The following is an 18,875-nucleotide window of genomic DNA, read 5'->3' as shown; positions in this document are numbered from 1 at the left end:
AGGAGGGGGTTATGGTGCACGAAGCAAACTCACTCTGTGAAAAAGCAAACTCGTGTTTATCTGGTTGTTAAGTTTAAAGCACAAAATTATAACAAACATTAAAATGAGCTGTTTGTTGGCAGCAGATCCACCTGGGTTCAGTCTTTGATCGAAGCTGTGAAAATCATCTGAAGTGATATTTGTTTTAAACTGCTTCTGTAAAACGACACAAACTAAAGTTAATCGATTTTTAGTTTGTTTGATTACGTAGCACAATTTATCAGGTTTACAGCCTTCTCCAAGGTAATTTCCCCCCTTTTTAAAGATGTACAAAAAGCCGAAAACATAATCTATCTTCTATTGCCACAGTATAATCTCACTCTGGAAACATTACAAAAATGCTACATTTAGGCAGTAAAATATGGGGAAAGATAACTGTCAATAAAAACGTGTGCATAGGGTGTCAACATTTGTAAATGTAAATCAATGAACATGAATAAATGTAAGATTTGTGTTTGCTCCTTGTTGTCAATTCACACATAAGTGTAACATCAGATGTTTCTTCTGTGAGAATACAAGCTCAGAAGTTACAAATACAAGTTACAAAGTTACAACTTTGCAAAATACAAGTACAAACAGAAGATTTACGAGTATGAATCTACAGCCCCTGAAACTGTTATACTCCATACCAGTTGGTGGCGGTAATGAGACGTGGCATCAGATGATTCATCTTCTTCTTGTATAATGGTGGTTGGTAAACAACTTTCAGGCGCATTACCACCACCAACTGGGATGTAACAGCTTGTTTAGGGGGCTGTAGATTCGTACTCGTAAATTTCTGATTTGTACTTGTACGTATTGTTACAAAGTTGTAACTTTGTAACTTGTAGTTGTAACTTCTAAACTTGTATTCTAACAGATGAAACATCTGCTGTCACATGAGTCGTTAAGGAACAAATACAAATCTTAAATTTATTCACATTTATTGACTTATAAATTATAAATCCAGATACGTAGGCATACGCTATCTTACCCCATAATAAAAGGACACAAATAATTGTTTTTAACCAAATCATCCGAAATAGCCCCTTATAAAATAAATTAAACTAAAGCACTTTTAGAATTTCAGCAAAGCTTTTTCAAAGTTAACCAGGGTGTTTTGGCACTTTTAATTTGTAATCCATGATTTTCAGTTTCCTGGGGGTTTAAAAATGACACAGACTGATTTATCTTAGTCACTCTTCAAAATGGGAAAAACACCAGAACATGTCCTTCTAAATACGCTGATAGATCTGGAAGCTGAGAAATATCTGCTGTGGAGCAGCTGGAGTTCATCCAACCACCTGAAACGAGGAGGAAGGCGAGGGAGGTTAATAGATCTGCCAGGTTCCAGGTGAAGACCTGCAGCAAAGACCGCCATCTTGGCTTTACCGAGTCTCCATGGCAACCATGGGATGCCCGCCTTTTTGTCCTACCATCACAAACGTAAACATGCAGAGTTTTGTGAAACTCCACGGAGACTTTAACTAGACCCACATTTCTTGATCATGTCAGACTAAGATGGAGCTTTTTCTTCTTTAGCAACACTAACACTGTATGTAGGTTCTAGCATAAAATAAAAGATGAATATGTGGAAAACATCACGTCCAGTGTTAATCACAGTAAAGAATCTGTAAGGCTGTATGATTATTTCTCTTCCAAAGGCCCTAGAAAAGTTAGAGCGCATAATTCTAACCCTAACTCTTGGAAATACGAGAACATTTTAGAGTAAATCTGGTGGATTCTTGCAGAAAACCTAAAAAATATTTGTCATTGGGACTTTTAGGGGGCTAATGATCTGGAACATAACCAAAGCAAGCAGTTTCACCCCTCCCACTCTTTTCTTCCCCCATGCTGTGCTCCTTTATGCTGCTGCAACCATTATAATGTGCAGCAACATGTTCTTTTGCATCTTCAAAAAGCAAATAATTTGCAAAAATTCGCCTCTTATTCATCCAGTTAAATTGGTCAGGAAGAACGGAAATATTTAAAATTTTGATTTTCATCTTTTTTTTTCAGGATTCTGGTTATTTAGCTCAGAAGATGCGGCATAGGACACAAACATCACAGTCAGACGGTTGATAAATGTAATAAAACGGATGATTATGATGTATTTACACAGGTGGTAACCGCAGATGTAATCGCTGCCTGTTTTTTTCCTCTGGTTTGTTGTTAATCTGAAGGAACGTGAGTGTTACCGTGGAGCTGGTTGTATGCTACCCACCGAGTGAGCCTAGGCTCTGGGTTTCCCTTCACCTCCACCTCTAACGTCACTGGAGAACCCTCCATGACCACGGCGTGAGGCCAGGGCCTGGTGAAGCAGGGGAGGCCAGGTTCAGACGGTTTCCTCGGAGGAGGAGACTCTGACGGGGGCCGAGGAAGACGAGCAGGAGGAAGAGCAGGCCCCTGGACCTGGGGAGTAAGTCTGATTTCCTCACGGATAGCCACGGGCAGACAGATATCAGGATCCTGGGACGGTGTTAGTAGACGGGGTGGAGAACATGAGGATGTGGCATGCAGATTAAGTGGGTGAGGTGAAGCGTGGGTCTGAGGCTCTGGGTGAGGAGCAGCAGGCTGGCCTGAGCTGGGACTCATGCTGGGATCATGCACACACTGCTGGGAGCCGCTGGAGGTCAGGGACGCCTGCAGACGCTGCTTGCTGCTACAGATGCCGACGTTGCTGACGGACCTCGGCTGTGTGGGACTGTGGACGAGGCCCTCAGGTGGATCTCTGGGATCCTGGTTTGAAATTATGTCCGTCTGTGACTGGCCTGAAGGGAACGGCTGGTTGAAGACACGTTGTTGGGTGTCTGTGGCGTTTGTCCTAAAACTTCTGTTTCTAAGTGAGGACGGTACGTCCTGGTCTGGTTCCCCTCTGGAGCTGGTTGAGTTCTGTGAATGATTTGGATCTTGAGGAGTTGTTGATCTTTGGGGAATTGCTGTGGAGGGTTCTAGAAGGTCTACGTCTTGTGCCTGAGTCACGTCTTTGTGGAGGACAGGGTCTGTAACCCTAGAAGTCTGACAGAACCGTTCAGACTTGGGGACTGGATCAGAATGGGAGTTGCTGCAGTGATTGCCTGAAAAAGAGGACCTGATGTAAATATTCTGCTGGGAAACTAATCTGACACTGGTCTTAATACGACTGTCTCTTTGAGGCGTGGTTTCTCCTGAATATTTGACAGAATGCATGTCCTGATGGCTCTGACTTGTTGTGCCATGATGAGATTCTGGTAAATCTTTTCCGGTGTAACTAGGGCTGAATTCATGGACCCCAGTGTCTCCTTTAGGGACGCTGTGATTGTGGACACCAGTGTCTGCACCGTTAAAGGACTGTGGATGAAGACTTTGACTCAGATCCTGTTTATGGGTTCCAGAGAGACTCCTCTTCTTTAGTGCATTTTTATCTTTAGAGCAGTCTATGGTGTCGTAGACATTGACTGGGTTGTCCAGTGAGAAGACAGTGCTGGGCTCCTTGGATTTCAGGATGGTGCATAGAGTGCTGGTAAAGAGTGACGTAAGAGGAACTGTAGATGGACTCGGGGTGAAGGATCTGGACTCTGATCTGAACCTGTGGGACAACAGAATCATAAAGCATGCATGAGGCAGAGCCTTGACTGTAAATCTACGCTGAATGGCTCAAACATACCTGGTGCTGGTTTGCAGACCGACTGACGGAGCTGGACAACTTTCCGTCTGCCCCGACTCTTTCTGCTGGACAGAACCGGTTCCCGTTGGCTCTGACTGGGCGTGACACTTGTGGCTGACGTGGACACTGAGGGAACTAAAACAGAAACCCTCCTCCACATCAGACTGGAACATGTTGGACTCGGGTGTCTCTGCCAGCGGCGGCAGGGAGATATCATCAGGGGAGGCGCAATCAGACTCATCGTTGAAAAAGAAATCCTCCGCCATCGCCTCTGGTTGAGTTTCCTGGAGAGGAAATTTGTGGTATTTTATGTTAGCTCCTTCACGTGTCCCTGAGATCAGGAGTTGATTGTTATATATAGCAGCGTATCATCAGCATAGAGGTGAATATAACCACTGAATCTGACCTGTAGGGAATCTGTGTTTGAGCCACAGGAACTGGAAGCCATCCGTTGTTCTGTTCCTTCTATCTCCCTTTGAAAGTCTTCCTGGTTATCAGGAAACAACGGACCAATGACAGACTGAAAGGGCGTGGCCTTATACTCCACAGCGACAGCCTGTGATTGGTTGTGGGTGGCTTGGACCTGTTGTCTGGCATCCTCAGGTGAACAGGTGGTAAGGATGTGGGTGGAGGAGGTCAACTTTCCACCGGGTAACTCTCTGAGGTTAAAGACAATAATGTGAGGCCATAGTTTAACATTGGCTTTGATATTTACACTGGATCACTTTTTTGCCGCTTTGAACAAATGTAGCAATGATTTCTTCATGTCTCCAGTTTTTATTGATAAGTTGAACATTTAGATAGTGAAAAACTTTTAGTTTTTTATTCCAAAAATGGCCATTTAAAAAAAAAAAAAAAAAAACCATTAAAAACAATGTTACTGTTGATAAAAGTATAAAAAGCTATAAAATCAAAGGTGACTTGGGTTTATGGACAAGATTTTACCCAAATGTTTTATAATAATGATCTATGTTCCAAACTAAAATGAGGAACAATCTGATAAACATTTTCCGTTTCTACTAACCTGCTGGCTGTCGCTCCGTAGACCTCCTGACTTGGACTCTTCTCTAATGGAGGCTTCCTCGTGGCTTCAGGAGCTTCGTTTCTATCGATTTTAGCTATCAGTTCAGGAGTGTGGCCCGTCTCTTTAAGTTCACACTGGAAATAAAACCTTTCTGTCAATAATATCATATATCACATATTATTCTCCTCATATATTAAGAATAGAATTTAAAATTCTTCTTCTAACGTATTAAGCCCTTAATAATCAAGCTCCATCATATATCAGAGCTCTGATTACCCCGTATGTTCCTAACAGAGCACTTCGCTCTCAGACTGCAGGTCTGCTGGTGGTTCCTAGAGTCTCTAAAAGTAGAATGGGAGGCAGATCCTTTAGCTATCAGGCTCCTCTCCTGTGGAACCAACTCCCAGTTTTGGTCCGTGAGGCAGACACCCCGTCTACTTTTAAGACTAATCTTAAAACTTTCCTTTGTGACAAAGCTTCTAGTCAGAGTGGCTCATGTTACTCTGAGCTACCTCTATAGTTATGCTGCTATAGGCTTAGGCTGCTGGAGGACATCAGGGTCTATTTCTGTCACTCTGCTGAGTTCTCCTACTACTCTCCAATCTGCATTGTTTGTTGTTATTTCAGCTTTTAACTTTTTGTTCTCTGTCATTTTTCTCTTCATAGAAGGTACACTTGGTCTGGCGTTCTGTTAGCTGTGACATCATCAGGGGAGGCAGATCATCCTCTATTACCATCTAACATAGAAAGTACTCCTGGGTCAATGTGAGCTTCTGTGCTTTCTGTGTCTCTGCTCTGTCTTCTCTAACATAGAAAGTACTCCTGGGTCAATGTGAGCTTCTGAGCTTTCTGTGTCTCTGCTCTGTCTTCTCTAACATAGAAAGTACTCCTGGGTCAATGTGAGCTTCTGTGCTTTCTGTGTCTCTGCTCTGTCTTCTCTAACATAGAAAGTACTCCTGGGTCAATGTGAGCTTCTGAGCTTTCTGTGTCTCTGCTCTGTCTTCTCTAAGCCCCAGTGGGTGGAGGCAGATGAGCGTTCACACTGAGCCTGGTTCTGGTTCTGCTGGAGGTTCTCCTCCCTGTTAAAGGGGAGTTTTCCTCTCCACTGTGGCTTCATGCATGCTCAGTATGAGGGATTGCTGCAAAGCCATCAACAATGCAGACGACTGTCCACTGTGGCTCTACGCTCTTTCAGGAGGAGTGAATGCTGCTTGGAGAGACTTGATGCAACCTGCTGGGTTTCCTTAGAGAGGAAACTTTCTCACCAACCTGGAGGATCTGATGGAGTCTGACTTTGGAAAGAACCTTGATGATGATGTGATGTTAATTGGTGCTATATGAATACAATTGAATTGAATATTTGTGTTACTTTTGTCTTTACCATGTCAGCAGCCTCCTGTGTGCTGCGGTTATCCCTCTGTTTCATCCTCCTCGTTTCCTTTTTCTTCTCCTGCTCTTCTGTCTGCCCCCTGTGTTCCCTCTCTCCTTCCTCCTCTCCCTCCTCCTCTTCATCATTCTGCTGCTGTTTCAGACTCTCCAGCTGAAAATATCAGAGCAAACAGTTCACACCGGGCTCTGACCAGACATTCGCTCAGACAACTGATGCCGTCATAAAGAATAAAGGAGGCAGAAACATCGTCTGATGGATCACAGACCATCAGGTCTCCTCAGACCTTCAGGAACGTTTAAACAGAGTTTGTTCACCTTCAGTTTGGCCTCCAGCTCCATCAGTCCATCGCTCAGCTCTTTGATGGACTCCACCATCTCTGAGTGTTTACTGACTGTCTTCTCAATGTATCGCTGCCCCTCCTCCACCCCTGAAACACCAAAAATATCACATTTAATTCCATTTATATTGACCAAATTAAAATTTTTAACAGATGTTTTAACACTTTGCTGTTTATAGCAATTGGAAATATAATGAGTCTGATGGTCAGTATCAGCTAATGATGCAGTTGTCCTTTCAGAATAAAGGTTGCTATAAAATGATGACCAACCAGCTGTTCATTCAAAATAAAATGTGATTCCTGGAAGAATAAAGCTCCTTTAAACTGATAACGAGACAGCTACACTTTCAATATAAAAGCTCTTTCAATTTGATGATTAAACAGTTGTCATTTCAAAATAAAAGCTCGCCATATATGATAATGAAATAGATATAAGAAAAAAAACTTCTGTGTGATAATAATGAGACAGATGTCCTTTCAGAAATAAAGCTAATAATCCCACTGCTGTTCTTTCAGCATAAAAAACTCCAGTAAGCTTACAATCAATTGCACTTTCAGATTAAAAGTTTGTGCTTTACAATAAAAATATATTCTAAGATGAAGATCAGACAGCAGTGAGCTCAGAATGAAAATGGTTATCACAAAACTGTACTTTCAAAATAAAGGCCCTCGCTCTCTAATTATCAGATAGGTGCTCTTTCAGAATAAAAGCTCATCATTGGGTTATCGCACAGCTGTCCTTTCAAAATAAGTTCTAATGATCGGGCAGCTCTTCTTTGAAAATAAAAGCTTGTGATATCATATAATTAAATAGCTGTTAGAACAAAAGGGGAGGCATCTTTCCTTTCAGAATAAAAGCTTCCATAAACTCAATCAGCTGTACTCTAAAAGCAAAGACTTTTTTAATAAGAAAGATTCTTCTAAATTGAACATCAGATATATGTCCTTTCAGAATAAAAGCTTCTATGAGTTGATAATCAGACAGATGTCCTTTCAGAATAAAAGCTTCTATGAGTTGATAATCAGACAGATGTCCTTTCAGAATAAAAGCTTCTATGAGTTAATCATCTGACAGATGTCCTTTCAGAATAAAAGATTCTATGAGTTTATGATCGGACAGATGTCCTTTCAGAATAAAAGTTTCTATGAGTTGATCATTGGACAACTGTCCCTTGAGAATAAAAGTTCTTGCAAAGATGAACAGACAGATGTCATTTCAAAATATAAACTTTTTTAAGAATAAAGGTTAATATTAACATGTGAACAGCTTTCTTTTCAGAGTAAAGTTATACATCAGAGATATGCTCTTTCAGAATAAAAGCCTCTAACTCAGCAGTGTTCTCTGCTCACCGTGCAGCCTGACAGCCAGCTCTGTGATCTGACCGATCCGCTCCTCCTGCTGAGGTACCGTCGGCCAGACAAACTTCTCAAACTGGCGGTACAGAACCGATACGGCCTCTGTGCTGCGGCACTCCAAAGAGAACCTGCCGACGCGAGCGATGGTGGCGCTGGCGTCCTCACACCAGAACTGGTACTGTGGATGCAGAGCAACACGCAGATGTAGACCCACTGATCACTGGCTGTCTGGATTGATCATCGGCAGCAATACCTCCTCCATGGCCTGCTGCAGCCGGCACGTCATGTCCAGGGTCTTCTGGTGTTCAGAGATGTTTCTCTCCAACTGTCCCGTCTGTCTCTGCAGCTCGTTGACAGCGTCCTCCACCTGCCGGGCCACGCAGGTGTTCTTCACCTCAGGGCCCAGCCGGGCCGCCACACCGTGAACTCGCTTCCTGAGCCCCTGCAGGACCAGATGGACCACATGTAATCATGGAAGAAACGGTCCTCACACCACATTAACCCAACAGAACAGCAGAACCCAAAGACAAGACATGGACGGGATCAAGAACCAGAACAGAAAGCGTCCCTGATGCTGTGAACTCTGTTGCTGTTCGCTAAGCCGGTCTAAGACATAAGCAAACCAAGCTGCTGCCTAGGGCCCCCCTATAACCAATTATCCATGATTGTTTTAAAGTTCAACAAGTTAAACTCAGCCCCGTTCTTATGGGGTAAGATAACTGTCAAAATAAACATATGCGTAGGTGTCTGAATTCGTAAATTTAAGTCAATAAACGTGAATAAATGTAAGATTTGTATTTGTTCCTGGATGACTCATGTGACAGCAGATGTTTCATCTGTTAGAATACAAGTTTAGAAGTTACAAATACAACTTAAAGTTGCAACTTTGTAACAGTACACACAAGGACAAATCAGAAATTTACGAGTACGAATCTACAGCCCCCTAAACAAGCTGTTATATCCCAGTTGGTGGTGGTAATGCACCTGAAAGTTGTTTACCAACCACCATTATACAAAAAAAGAAGAAGAAAACAGAACTTATTCTCACAGAAGAATCATCTGATGCCACGTCTCATTACCGCCACCAACTGGTAAGGAGTATAACAGTTTCAGGGGTTGTAGATTCGTACTTGTAAATTCGGGGGTTGTACTGTTGCAAAGTTATAACTTTGTAACTTGTATTTATAACTTCTTAGCTTGTATTCTCACAGAAGAAACATCTGATGTTACACGTATGTATGAGTTGACAACAAGGAGCAAACATCAATCTTACATTTATTCATGTTTATGGATTTACATTTTCAAATGTAGACACCCTGTGCATATGTTTTTATTGACAGTTGTCTTACCCCATACATTCTCACAGGATCCATCAAACCTGCATTAAAACACTGTTGGTGATGTTGATGTTTTCAGACAGGAAGAAAAGCCCAACATCCGACCCTATAGAACCTTGGATATTCTGCTGTTTCAGTTTTAGGTTAAAGAGCTTTTGATAGAAAAAAAACGCACTCCTAATTGTTGAGCAACAGTAGAACAAACAGGAAAGAGGAAAGACAACAACTTTTGAATGCAAAGAAGAAAATGTGGGTTTCTCCTGTAATGGAGCCTGGAAATCATTAATGATGGAAAAACAACTGAGTTCTGCGTCTTGTTCCTTCACTCTTTGGATTGTTTTGAAGCTGTTGTGGACCCAGGTCGGTCATATTAAGGTTAATTACCTGCTAAAAGTCCTGCTTTCTGACTCGGGCTGGTTGTCCTGCCCTGACGTACCTGCAGCTTCTCCTGGTACGCCTCCATCTGCTGCAGCTGGTTCCGGACAGCCTTCAGGTTCCTCGTCCTGTCGTTTCTCTTCAGGTAGTTGAACTTTGTGTTGCTGAAGCGCTTCTTCAGCTCCTTAAAGGACTCACGCAGCTAAAATTCAAAACAACACAAGATTATGCAGAGGGCTGTGTTTAAACCTCGTTATGAACCTCATCAGGGTCTCCTGCAGCGGACGATGTGATTCTCACCAGTAAAATGTTCAACGTGACGTCTTGGATCAAGATTTACGAGAACTCTACTAAATTATTTTCAGCATGACCACGGACAGAAGTGTTTATATGTAAAGTCATGGTGATGGAGTCTGGCCTCCATGTTTGTGTTTGCATCAGTTTGACTAAGATCTGGAGTAGGTTGTCGCCTGGTTTCAGTGACAGGAGGTGATTTGTCCAGGAAGACGACAGCTGCTCACAGGAGTAAAGTTACACCAAACAACAGATTCACCAAAGGACTATCGGCTCTATAAATAGCTGATAAACACTGTTGTTGGTGCTGCAGCCCACGGAGGAGGAGATCCTCACACACTGACCAGAAGTTTTCAACTGTTGAGGTCATGAGAAGGTCAGTTCAGACGTTTAATGTTAGCCTGTTTTTAATGTTTGCTTTGGGATTCCAGCTTGACACCTGAGGTTCAATCGTCCAGCTGATGATTTGAGGTAAAGTTCTCAGTCATCGTTTTTTATCCACTTTAACCAATGCACCAGTACCACTGGCAGAGAGGAGTCCCCACAGCATGATTCTGCCACCACCGTGCCTAACCGTTGCTACAGTGAATCCTAGAAATATGTTTCTTAGAAGTGTGACCAAACATCTCAGTCTTTGTCTTTCTGATGTTTTGACTTGTCTGTGTGGCCAGCTGCAGACTAGAGTCCAGGTTTAGGGTCTCCATGTTGGGACAGGCGCTGCTTCCAGCCCCTTCCTGGGCTCATGGTGATGTAAATCTGGTTTCACTGTGGACCCAGTGACCCTGATGAACCACCACTGTCCATCTGATGGAAAAGCTCGACCGTGGTGGTTCCAGGGTTGCTCTTGAACATCTTAACCAATCTCCTTTCATCTCAAGTCGCCAGTTTAGGTCTCCATCCAGACTTGGGCAAAGTTCTGATACGTCTGAATAACTTGTAGTTCTGTATAGTTGTTTGAAATGATGATGATGTTGGACTCTATGGTTGCTTAGAGATGGCACCAAAAGGATTTCCCAACTTGATTAATTCTCCTTCTTGGATCTTCACCAGTTTTTTTGGACTTTCTGATTGTTCTGAGAAATGGTCAGTCCAATAAGTGCTGTCCAGTAAATCCGTTTTATGCTGCATAAAGTAAAACAACCAGCTGCACCCAACAATGTCCAGTAAAAAGACAGATTCAATATATGTGAAACTTTAATCTCTGATAAATTCATAGTTAATCAGTTTATTGTTGGATTAAAAATGTATTGCAGTCTTGTCTTGTACTAACCCGGCCTTAAACAGAAGGTCTGAAATAAATAATCAAATAAAAATAACATCAATGACTGCGATGAGTCGATGGCAACTGTCCAGAATGTTCTAGTTCCTCCAGTAAGTTCTGGGTCTGCCCAGGTGTCCCTTCCAGCCTCCCTGCTTCAGACACTTGATGGACCAAAGTTTCACCAAGCAACGCTGTCGGTGTGATACACCATCAACAACAGTCAGGAGTTCCCACAACTCCTGAGGCATTACAAAGACACATTTTTAGGATTCTGTAAGTTGTTGTGTGAATCTTGGAGCCTTAAAGTTACCCTAACAATGCAGAGTCCTCTGTTTAACTTTAAAACAACTTTACCTGTTGTTTTAAAGTTAAAGAGAGGACAGAGGACTTAAACAGAGGACTCCTTTAGGAGGAGGACTCAGGTTTCAACTTTCAAAAACTCACAACACAGGGATGGGTTTGATTCCTGTCCAGTTTCACCCCAGTTCACACTTCCATGCATATCACCACAACATTCCTCCTGAGAGCCAGGCTAACGAGGAGGCTAACGAGGAGGCTAACGAGGAGCCTAACGAGGAGCCTAACGAGGAGCCTAAAAAGGAGCCTAAAAAGGAGCCTAACGAGGAGCCTGACGACTCTCCATGTGAGGGGTGATCAGCTCCAGGTGAATCTACAGGTGAGTCTACAGGTGAATCTAAGCTCTAAGGAGGCCTGCAGGTCTATAAAGCTGAGAACGCCACACGACTCCAGACATTTTGACCTGAGAAAGTTTCCCGGATGCGAAGAGAAACGTCTTGAGCTTCAGAACAGAAGTCCAATTGTTTAATTTTTTTAACTTTTTTGGAATGCTTAAAGTTACATCAACGAGCTAAGCGCTGTTTCTTGTGTAGGTAAAAAAAAAAATACCCGAGGAAGAGCATCATTCAGGATGTCGAGGAGCCTGGGCAGAGACAGCATGATTAACACCTTTCAACACATTTTTCAAGTTATGAAGACTAAGTGAAAATATGTTCACCACCGTTGAGATTTTCAGTTTTTTTCTACATAATGATTTGCAATGATCTTTTTTATATGGTGTCACTGGCAAGATACAGATTACCTACATATCTATCGGTGGTTGTCCACCAGCTGGTGGTACGCTGAAGGAGTTACTCCCCAGTACCTCCTGCAGGTACAAAACATATTCTGGTGCCACCACTGGGCTCAGATCCTGATCTTCCCAAACTAGACTGCCTCCTCTCTACATCTATTACATGTTGAGGTCGTTCATGAACACCAAACCAGGATTAGTGACAGTAATCATTCTGTAAATAACCCGGAGCCCTGGAAGGACGACCCAACAGAGAGCAGAAGGAAACCAGCAGAAGTGTCTACTGATGTTAATCTGGTCTAATGTTTGTGTACTAACCAGCAATTAATGCCAAAGAACAGGAAGACATTCAGCTGCAGGGTTTTCTGAGTCATTCAGTAAAACCAGGAGGACTCTGGTTGGTTTCTGCTGCTCCAACCACTGTGGCGTTTGATGGCGTTTGATGGTATTATTTTTGGAGCAGAGGAACATTTCTGTCTCAGCTGGGAGGAGCAGAGGTGTCCGATGTCCGGTCTGTCAGCTGAAGACAGCTGAGAGGGACGGATCGGACCGTCAGCTGAACCGATTAAAGCCAGAGGCTGAACGGGTCCAGGAGGAAGAGGAGGAGGAAGAGGAGGAGGAGGCTGGGGAAACCCGGGGTGAGACAGAGGAAGGAGCTCAAATGGTACAAAGGTCGCGTGAAGGAAGAACCAAGCAGGACAACATGGGAGCTAAATTCACCTGAGAAAGTATTCATACGCGTTAAACGCTTTTTTAATTTGTTACGTTATGACCAAAAACCTTAATGTAGATATTATTCAAGACGTTCTATGACCAGAAAAAGGAAACACCTCTTGTTGTGCAAACAGCTGCAGATCTTTTGGGATATATCTTTTTTAAGAAAACTCAAGCTCAGTTAGAAAAAAAGAAGATCTTTAGTAAATATTGATTGTTTTAGTGTCTCTACAGGTCTGTACCTGGACTATTAGGCCATTCTAACACATGAATCGGTTCTCAAACTTTCTACAATAATTACTGTAAAGTTTTCCAGGTACAAGAATAGTGCCAAGATATTTTTAAACAGAACCAGAGAGTAGGGGGTTTGGTCGTGAACAAGAATTCTCATGTTTGAGATAAAAATGTCCAAATTACAAGCTCTGAAGAAACCAGCTCCACAAGGGACAGACAGAGGTTAGTGGATAAGAAGTTATTAATGGGTAGCAAAGTAAAGGGGGCCGAATGCATATCCATGCAGCACTTTCAGGATTTTTATTTATAAAATAAGTTGGAAACCTTCATTTTGCATCACTTTGTGTTGGTCTATTGGTGAAAATCCCAACAGAAGACGGTGAAGTTTGTGTTTTTGTGACATAAAATGTGGAATGGTTCCAGGCTAAGGTATTACAGGAAGTTATTAACATCTCCTCTACACTCTTATTACAGAATATAGAACCAGTTTCACCGCAGCTCGCTCATACTGGACAGAAACACGGAGCGGTTTACCAACCAAACACACATTAACACGTGTTCGTGTGATGGCCGACAGGCTGCACCAGGTGCATTATGGGAGATGCCTGTCAGCTGATTCTGTCTGTATTTTGGGAATCTCCGCCTTGCTCACCGTCTCTCCTGTTACCGCCCTGACCCAGTAACACCAGTAAGCTGCAGACCGAGGGTCCATTCTGGGAGACCCACCCACCGGCATGACCGGAGAACATGTGGAAAACTTTCCAACACATCCATGTTTTATGCAGCTGAATAATCCTGTGGAATAAATCCTCTTTAAAATCCTCTTTCAAAAATTAAACATAGGGGTAGACGATATAGAAATAGCGGCCATGTTTTTAGCTCGTTGTTGCCATCCATTGGGCCTGCAAGATGTGAATTCTTCTTGACCTGGATGACCGATTATCTACCCCAGCAGAAACGTGTGGAGTTCATCCTCTGTGTCTGTCAGATGCAGACTGAGCTTCTTGGAGTGTTTAGTGTAAAACAAGTGATGAAAATCAGGGGAAGCTGATTCATAGATCCCAACATTAAGGAAACTCTGTGATTATTTGACAAATATCACAGAAAAAAAGGAGCTTCAGAATCTTTGTTACAACAACCTGTAAACTGTTCATATTTGGAAGATCTTAAAAAAAAAATCCCAGAGGTCTAATTTAAATTATTCAAGACCAGCAGACCTGGAAGTCTTGCTGTTTTAATTATTGCTTGTCAATCTAGTCTCTTTAATTTATAGTGCACTTAAAGGAAATAAAATATCAATAATATTAATATTTTAAAGCTGAAAGTTTCAAGACTTTTAATTGGTTTCAAATCTGATGTAAAATAACCAAAAATATTTAAAACAAATGGAAACTGAGGTTTTGAGAAAACAAATCATAAAACATTCTAAATAAAGTTTTGGCACAAGGTGGAAAAGTAATGAATTGTCAAGATGAAACAGTTTTTCTATATAACTTAAAGATGATTATAAATATTAACACAACACAGTTTATGAATTAGAAATCAGATTAAATGAGAGGAAAGGGCGTGGAGGCTGCCAGCATCGCCCTCTGCTGGTTGGTGTGCGGAATGACAAGTAGTTAAAAAGATCAAATCCATCTCAAGAGCCATTTAAGGCTTAAAATGAGCTGAAGCGATTAAAGTAACATAACAATAGCTTTCATTTTAATAAAAAATCCTGTATCAGAGGCATTTTAATAAAGTCTGAAAGCTTTGAATGTTCCCTGGAGCTGCTGTGTTGAAGCCTTACCTGGGTGGCGTCCCCAAGCAGCAGGTGAGTCAGGTGCTCTCTGCGCAGCTCCTCCTCACACTGACCTGCCGCTTTCAGCCAAGATCCACAGAGAGAGTCCAGAGACGCCAGACGGCCCTCCAGCTGCTCCGTCTGGAAACCCGCCCAGTTCTGAAACACCAGGAACCCGTCACCAGCTCAGGTGGTCCAACAGCAGGTAAACAAAAATAAAAACTGAATTCAGCCCATTCTGCCTTACGCTCTGTGAAACTGCAGCACAGATGTCCGTCCTCAGAGTCGCCGTGGTATGAAGAAGGCTCTGGATCTGCTGCTTGGCCTCCTGGAGCCGACTCAGCTCTGCTTCTCTGGATCCACTGGTTCCACTGGATCCAGTGGAACCAGTGGATCCACTGGATCCAGTTAAAAGGCCGGCAGGTTCCGACTGAAGCAGCAGCTCCAGCTGGACAAAGACAATTAATTAATTAAAATTCGGCACGGCTCTTTGGAGCTTGTTTATTTTTTTAAACAGAGCTGAGCTTTTATTTTGGAGTTCCTCATGGCTGGAAGCTCGGGCCCCTTCCACTGTGGTTGTTTTTCATAAAGGGTCTAAATTCTAACTACAGCTTCATTGGGGCTGTAATTGAAAACAACCTTTAACATTCATTATTTCATGCATTCATTTTCTATTTATTCATCGTTAGCAAGAATTAAAATCCATCCCCAAACTGTTTTAACAAAGGACTTAGAGAGTTAGTGAGGGGGTTCTGATTAACGCTGGTCTCACCTTCATCCCTCCTCATCCTCTTCTCACCTGTCTGGCTGTGTCATGGAAGCTGCTGCTCAGCTTCAGGATGGACTCGCTCTGCTTTATCTTGTCCTTCACTGTCTGCTGGATCTTCAGCAGCTCTGATAGCTCCTCCTGCAGACTCTCCCAGCCCCCCACCGTGTGCTCCACCTCAGCATCCAGCTGCTGTGGAGATAATTGGCACAACAGCCCAATTAAAACACGTCAGTCCGTTCTGCTCCAAGAGTCCCAAAGTGATCCTAAATGTCCCAGCGGTTCATCTGGATCTGCTGTCATGTTTGCAGAAGAGCATGGACCTGATCTCAGTTTTCACGCAGCAGTCTGAGTTTCAGCGTTTCACGGCTTCATCATAGGGCTGGGCGATATGGATTAAAAAATAAATCTCAGATTTTATCATACCAAATCCGATCAATCGATTTCGAATCGATTAAGAAATTAAATTAATTATTTTAAAACCTTGCTTTTTATGTCAAGCATTTCGTCGGGGAGTTGATCTGAATTCAAAGTGCAACTAAAAACAAGCTGTGAAACAAGATGGCAGCCGTGCCATTATAAACAATGAAAATATAACAAAACATTTGCTGCTAGTGGTATTACACATTGAGCTAAGAACAGGCTTCACTGCACTTGTGAACTTCAAACTAAGTTAAAAAAAAGTAAATAAGTAAATGAAGTACCTCGTATTATGGTAAAAAAAAGTTTCCACTTAACAATATTTTGACAATATATTTGCCTAAACATATATTCAGCATCACATGCTGTTCTCTAAATGGAAACCCAATGAGTGGATTGGCAAAATAAAATCCAGATTTTCCAAAAATGAAATCTTAAAGAATTGTAAATTCGAATTAATCGATTAAATCGATTTATCGCCCAGCCCTACTTCATCAGCAGCGGTTCTTACCCTGAAATGTGGCTCTGCCTGTCTGAAGCGCTCCAGCAGCCTGGAGGTCTGCAGCTCTGAGCCCAGATCCATCCGACTGCAGGAGTCCAGCAGCTCTGAGACGCAGCTCAGGTCCTGCAGGGTCTGAGGAAAAGGAACCGTTTAGAAATCAGCACCAGAAAGTTCTGATCCAAACTCTGAGGAGCTCCACACCTTCACCAGCCTCTCCTGGTGTCCACTCCTGGACGTCTGGTCCTCCTGTTGCTGCTGGACCTCCATCTGGTGGTCCGCCTGCTGCTGGACCTCCATCTGGTGGTCCTCCTGCTGCTGGACCTCCATCTGGTGGTCCTCCTGGTGCTGCTGGACCTCCATCTGGTGGTCCTCCTGCTGCTGGACCTCCATCTGGTGGTCCTCCTGCTGCTGCTGGACCTCCATCTGGTGGTCCGCCTGCTGCTGCTGGACCTCCATCTGGTGGTCCGCCTGTTGCTCGTTTAGGCCCAGCGTGGTTTCATGGAGCTGACGTGTTGCCGATGGCGGGTCCGACCCAGAACCAGAGACCTGGAATGTGCAGGAATCCACACCTTCTTTCATCAGATTGTCACGAGATCCGGTCTTAGGTCATGTGAAGAAGTTCTAATTAGTCATTTTTCACAGAATAATTAAACTCAAACTGGTTCTGACGGGTTCTACCTGAACCAGGGACTAACCTCTGATCTGGATCCTGTCTGCTGGGTTCTGGTCTCTGCTGATTCAGATCCGGGCCTTGCATCAGAATCACGCTTGTGCCGCTCATCTGGTCTGAGTCTGGTTCTGAGATCCGAAGGGAAACCAGAGGTTTTGGACTCCTCCCTCCTGGTCCTCTCAGATCCAGACAGTGGTTTCAGGTCCTGTGACCCAGATCCTGGTGCTCCTGATCCGGACTGGTTCTTCCACCTGGATCTCGGCAGGAGTTCTGTGATCCCGACTGAACCGGATTCTGATGGCAGAGTTCTGGTCGTCTCTGATCTGGATCTTGGTTCCTCTGTTGATGCAGGTCTCAGAGACTCTGAAATGTTTTCTGAGCTACATCTGAGCTTCAGGGTTCTGATCCCATCCGGTCTGGATCCGGCATGCCCGGTCCCTGTCTCCTCTGATCTGGACCCGGACAGCTGGGTTCTGGTATCATCTGGTGTGGATCCAGGTTTCACGTCGCACACAGATGTTTGCGCCCCATGTGTTCTGGTTCTGAGAACTGATCCGGAACCAGGAAGTGAGTCCCTGGACTCCAGTCTGGGTTTACTGGTCTCATCTGATCTGGAAGCGGGCCTGAGATCTTTACCCTCTGATCCAGATCCAAGTACTGCTGACTTGCTTCGGTTCTTTGGTTCTGATTTAAAATCCGTCTGAGCGCCTTTGGTGCCGTGTGACTCAGGTTCTGTTTTCAGGTCTGACCAGGATCCGGTTTGCAGCTCCGTACTCTGAGCTGAACGCAGGGTTCTGGTCTTCTCTGATCCGGTTTCGGCGGTTTCCCCTGGTCCAGATCCCGGCTTCACACCAGATTCATCTAATCGGGTTTTGTGAACTGTTGTGAAGCTGAACTGCAGGTCCCTGGTCTCCATGGTTCTGGACTCCAGCCGCTGGTTCCCGGCCTGTTCTGATCCAGATTTACGCGTCAAATAATCCCCCTGCTGTAATCCAGATGTTGGAGGTTCTGATCTGGTTCTGTGGTCAGATTGCAGGTCTGTGGTGTTTTGTGACCCGGGTTCTGTCTTCATGTCTGACCTGGATTCAGTTTCCAGGTTTGTGTTTCCAGCTGAACTGGATCCAGACTGAAAGGTTCTGGTTCTGTCAGGTCCAGGTTGGGCTTCAGTGATCTCGCCCAATAGAAAACTGGACTTCAGGTTTTTGGTCTTCTGTGATGCAGACATGAGCTTCAGGTCTGATCTGGATCCCAGACTTTGGTTTCTGGTCTCTGCTGATCTGGATTCTGGTAACAGATCTGATCTGAATCCAGATTTCAGATGATTTAATCTAGAACGCGACTTTGGGTCTAACCAGGAATCTGGTTTAACGTCTGGTTCTGGTCCAGACTCTTGTAATCTGGATTCAGCTTCCAGGTTTACATCATCAGGATCCTCTGGCTCGTGTTTAGGTCTTAGTTCTGAACAGGATTCAGAGTCCAGATCTGCTGAGCATCCTGACTTCCACCTTTTAGACTCAGATGCTCCTTCAGACCCCGGACCCAAAGTTCGGTCTGATCTGGATCCAGACGGCAGGTTTGGGTCCAGTAGACTCTGGTTCTGTGTTGGAGACAGAAACTCAGATCAGAAAAGTCAGAATATTATCGCTGCCTCTCCTTCTTTA

At 43.7% G+C, this 18,875-nt stretch overlaps 1 protein-coding gene across 1 annotated transcript in view; it reads right to left on the bottom strand.

The window, feature by feature from the left end:
• Positions 1-18,875, bottom strand: part of ccdc141 (coiled-coil domain containing 141) — a 30,791-nt gene that overhangs the window by 569 nt on the left and 11,347 nt on the right. Inside the window, exons 8-22 of the mRNA XM_036132595.1 lie at positions 17,240-18,811; positions 16,746-17,090; positions 16,554-16,676; positions 15,656-15,814; positions 15,104-15,304; positions 14,866-15,015; positions 9,545-9,685; positions 8,025-8,213; positions 7,766-7,949; positions 6,393-6,505; positions 6,070-6,228; positions 4,689-4,822; positions 4,071-4,323; positions 3,665-3,948; positions 2,243-3,586 (exon numbers count right to left, since the gene is read on the bottom strand). Of these exons, the coding sequence (XP_035988488.1) occupies positions 2,243-3,586; positions 3,665-3,948; positions 4,071-4,323; positions 4,689-4,822; positions 6,070-6,228; positions 6,393-6,505; positions 7,766-7,949; positions 8,025-8,213; positions 9,545-9,685; positions 14,866-15,015; positions 15,104-15,304; positions 15,656-15,814; positions 16,554-16,676; positions 16,746-17,090; positions 17,240-18,811 (5,351 nt within the window). The remainder of the gene's footprint in view (positions 1-2,242; positions 3,587-3,664; positions 3,949-4,070; positions 4,324-4,688; positions 4,823-6,069; positions 6,229-6,392; positions 6,506-7,765; positions 7,950-8,024; positions 8,214-9,544; positions 9,686-14,865; positions 15,016-15,103; positions 15,305-15,655; positions 15,815-16,553; positions 16,677-16,745; positions 17,091-17,239; positions 18,812-18,875) is intronic.

Source organism: Fundulus heteroclitus, unplaced genomic scaffold (assembly GCF_011125445.2).
Source record: "Fundulus heteroclitus isolate FHET01 unplaced genomic scaffold, MU-UCD_Fhet_4.1 scaffold_53, whole genome shotgun sequence".
Classification (NCBI taxonomy): Eukaryota; Metazoa; Chordata; class Actinopteri; order Cyprinodontiformes; family Fundulidae; genus Fundulus; species Fundulus heteroclitus.
Note: the sequence above shows the minus strand (reverse complement) of the source record. Positions and strands in the feature narration are given on the sequence as shown.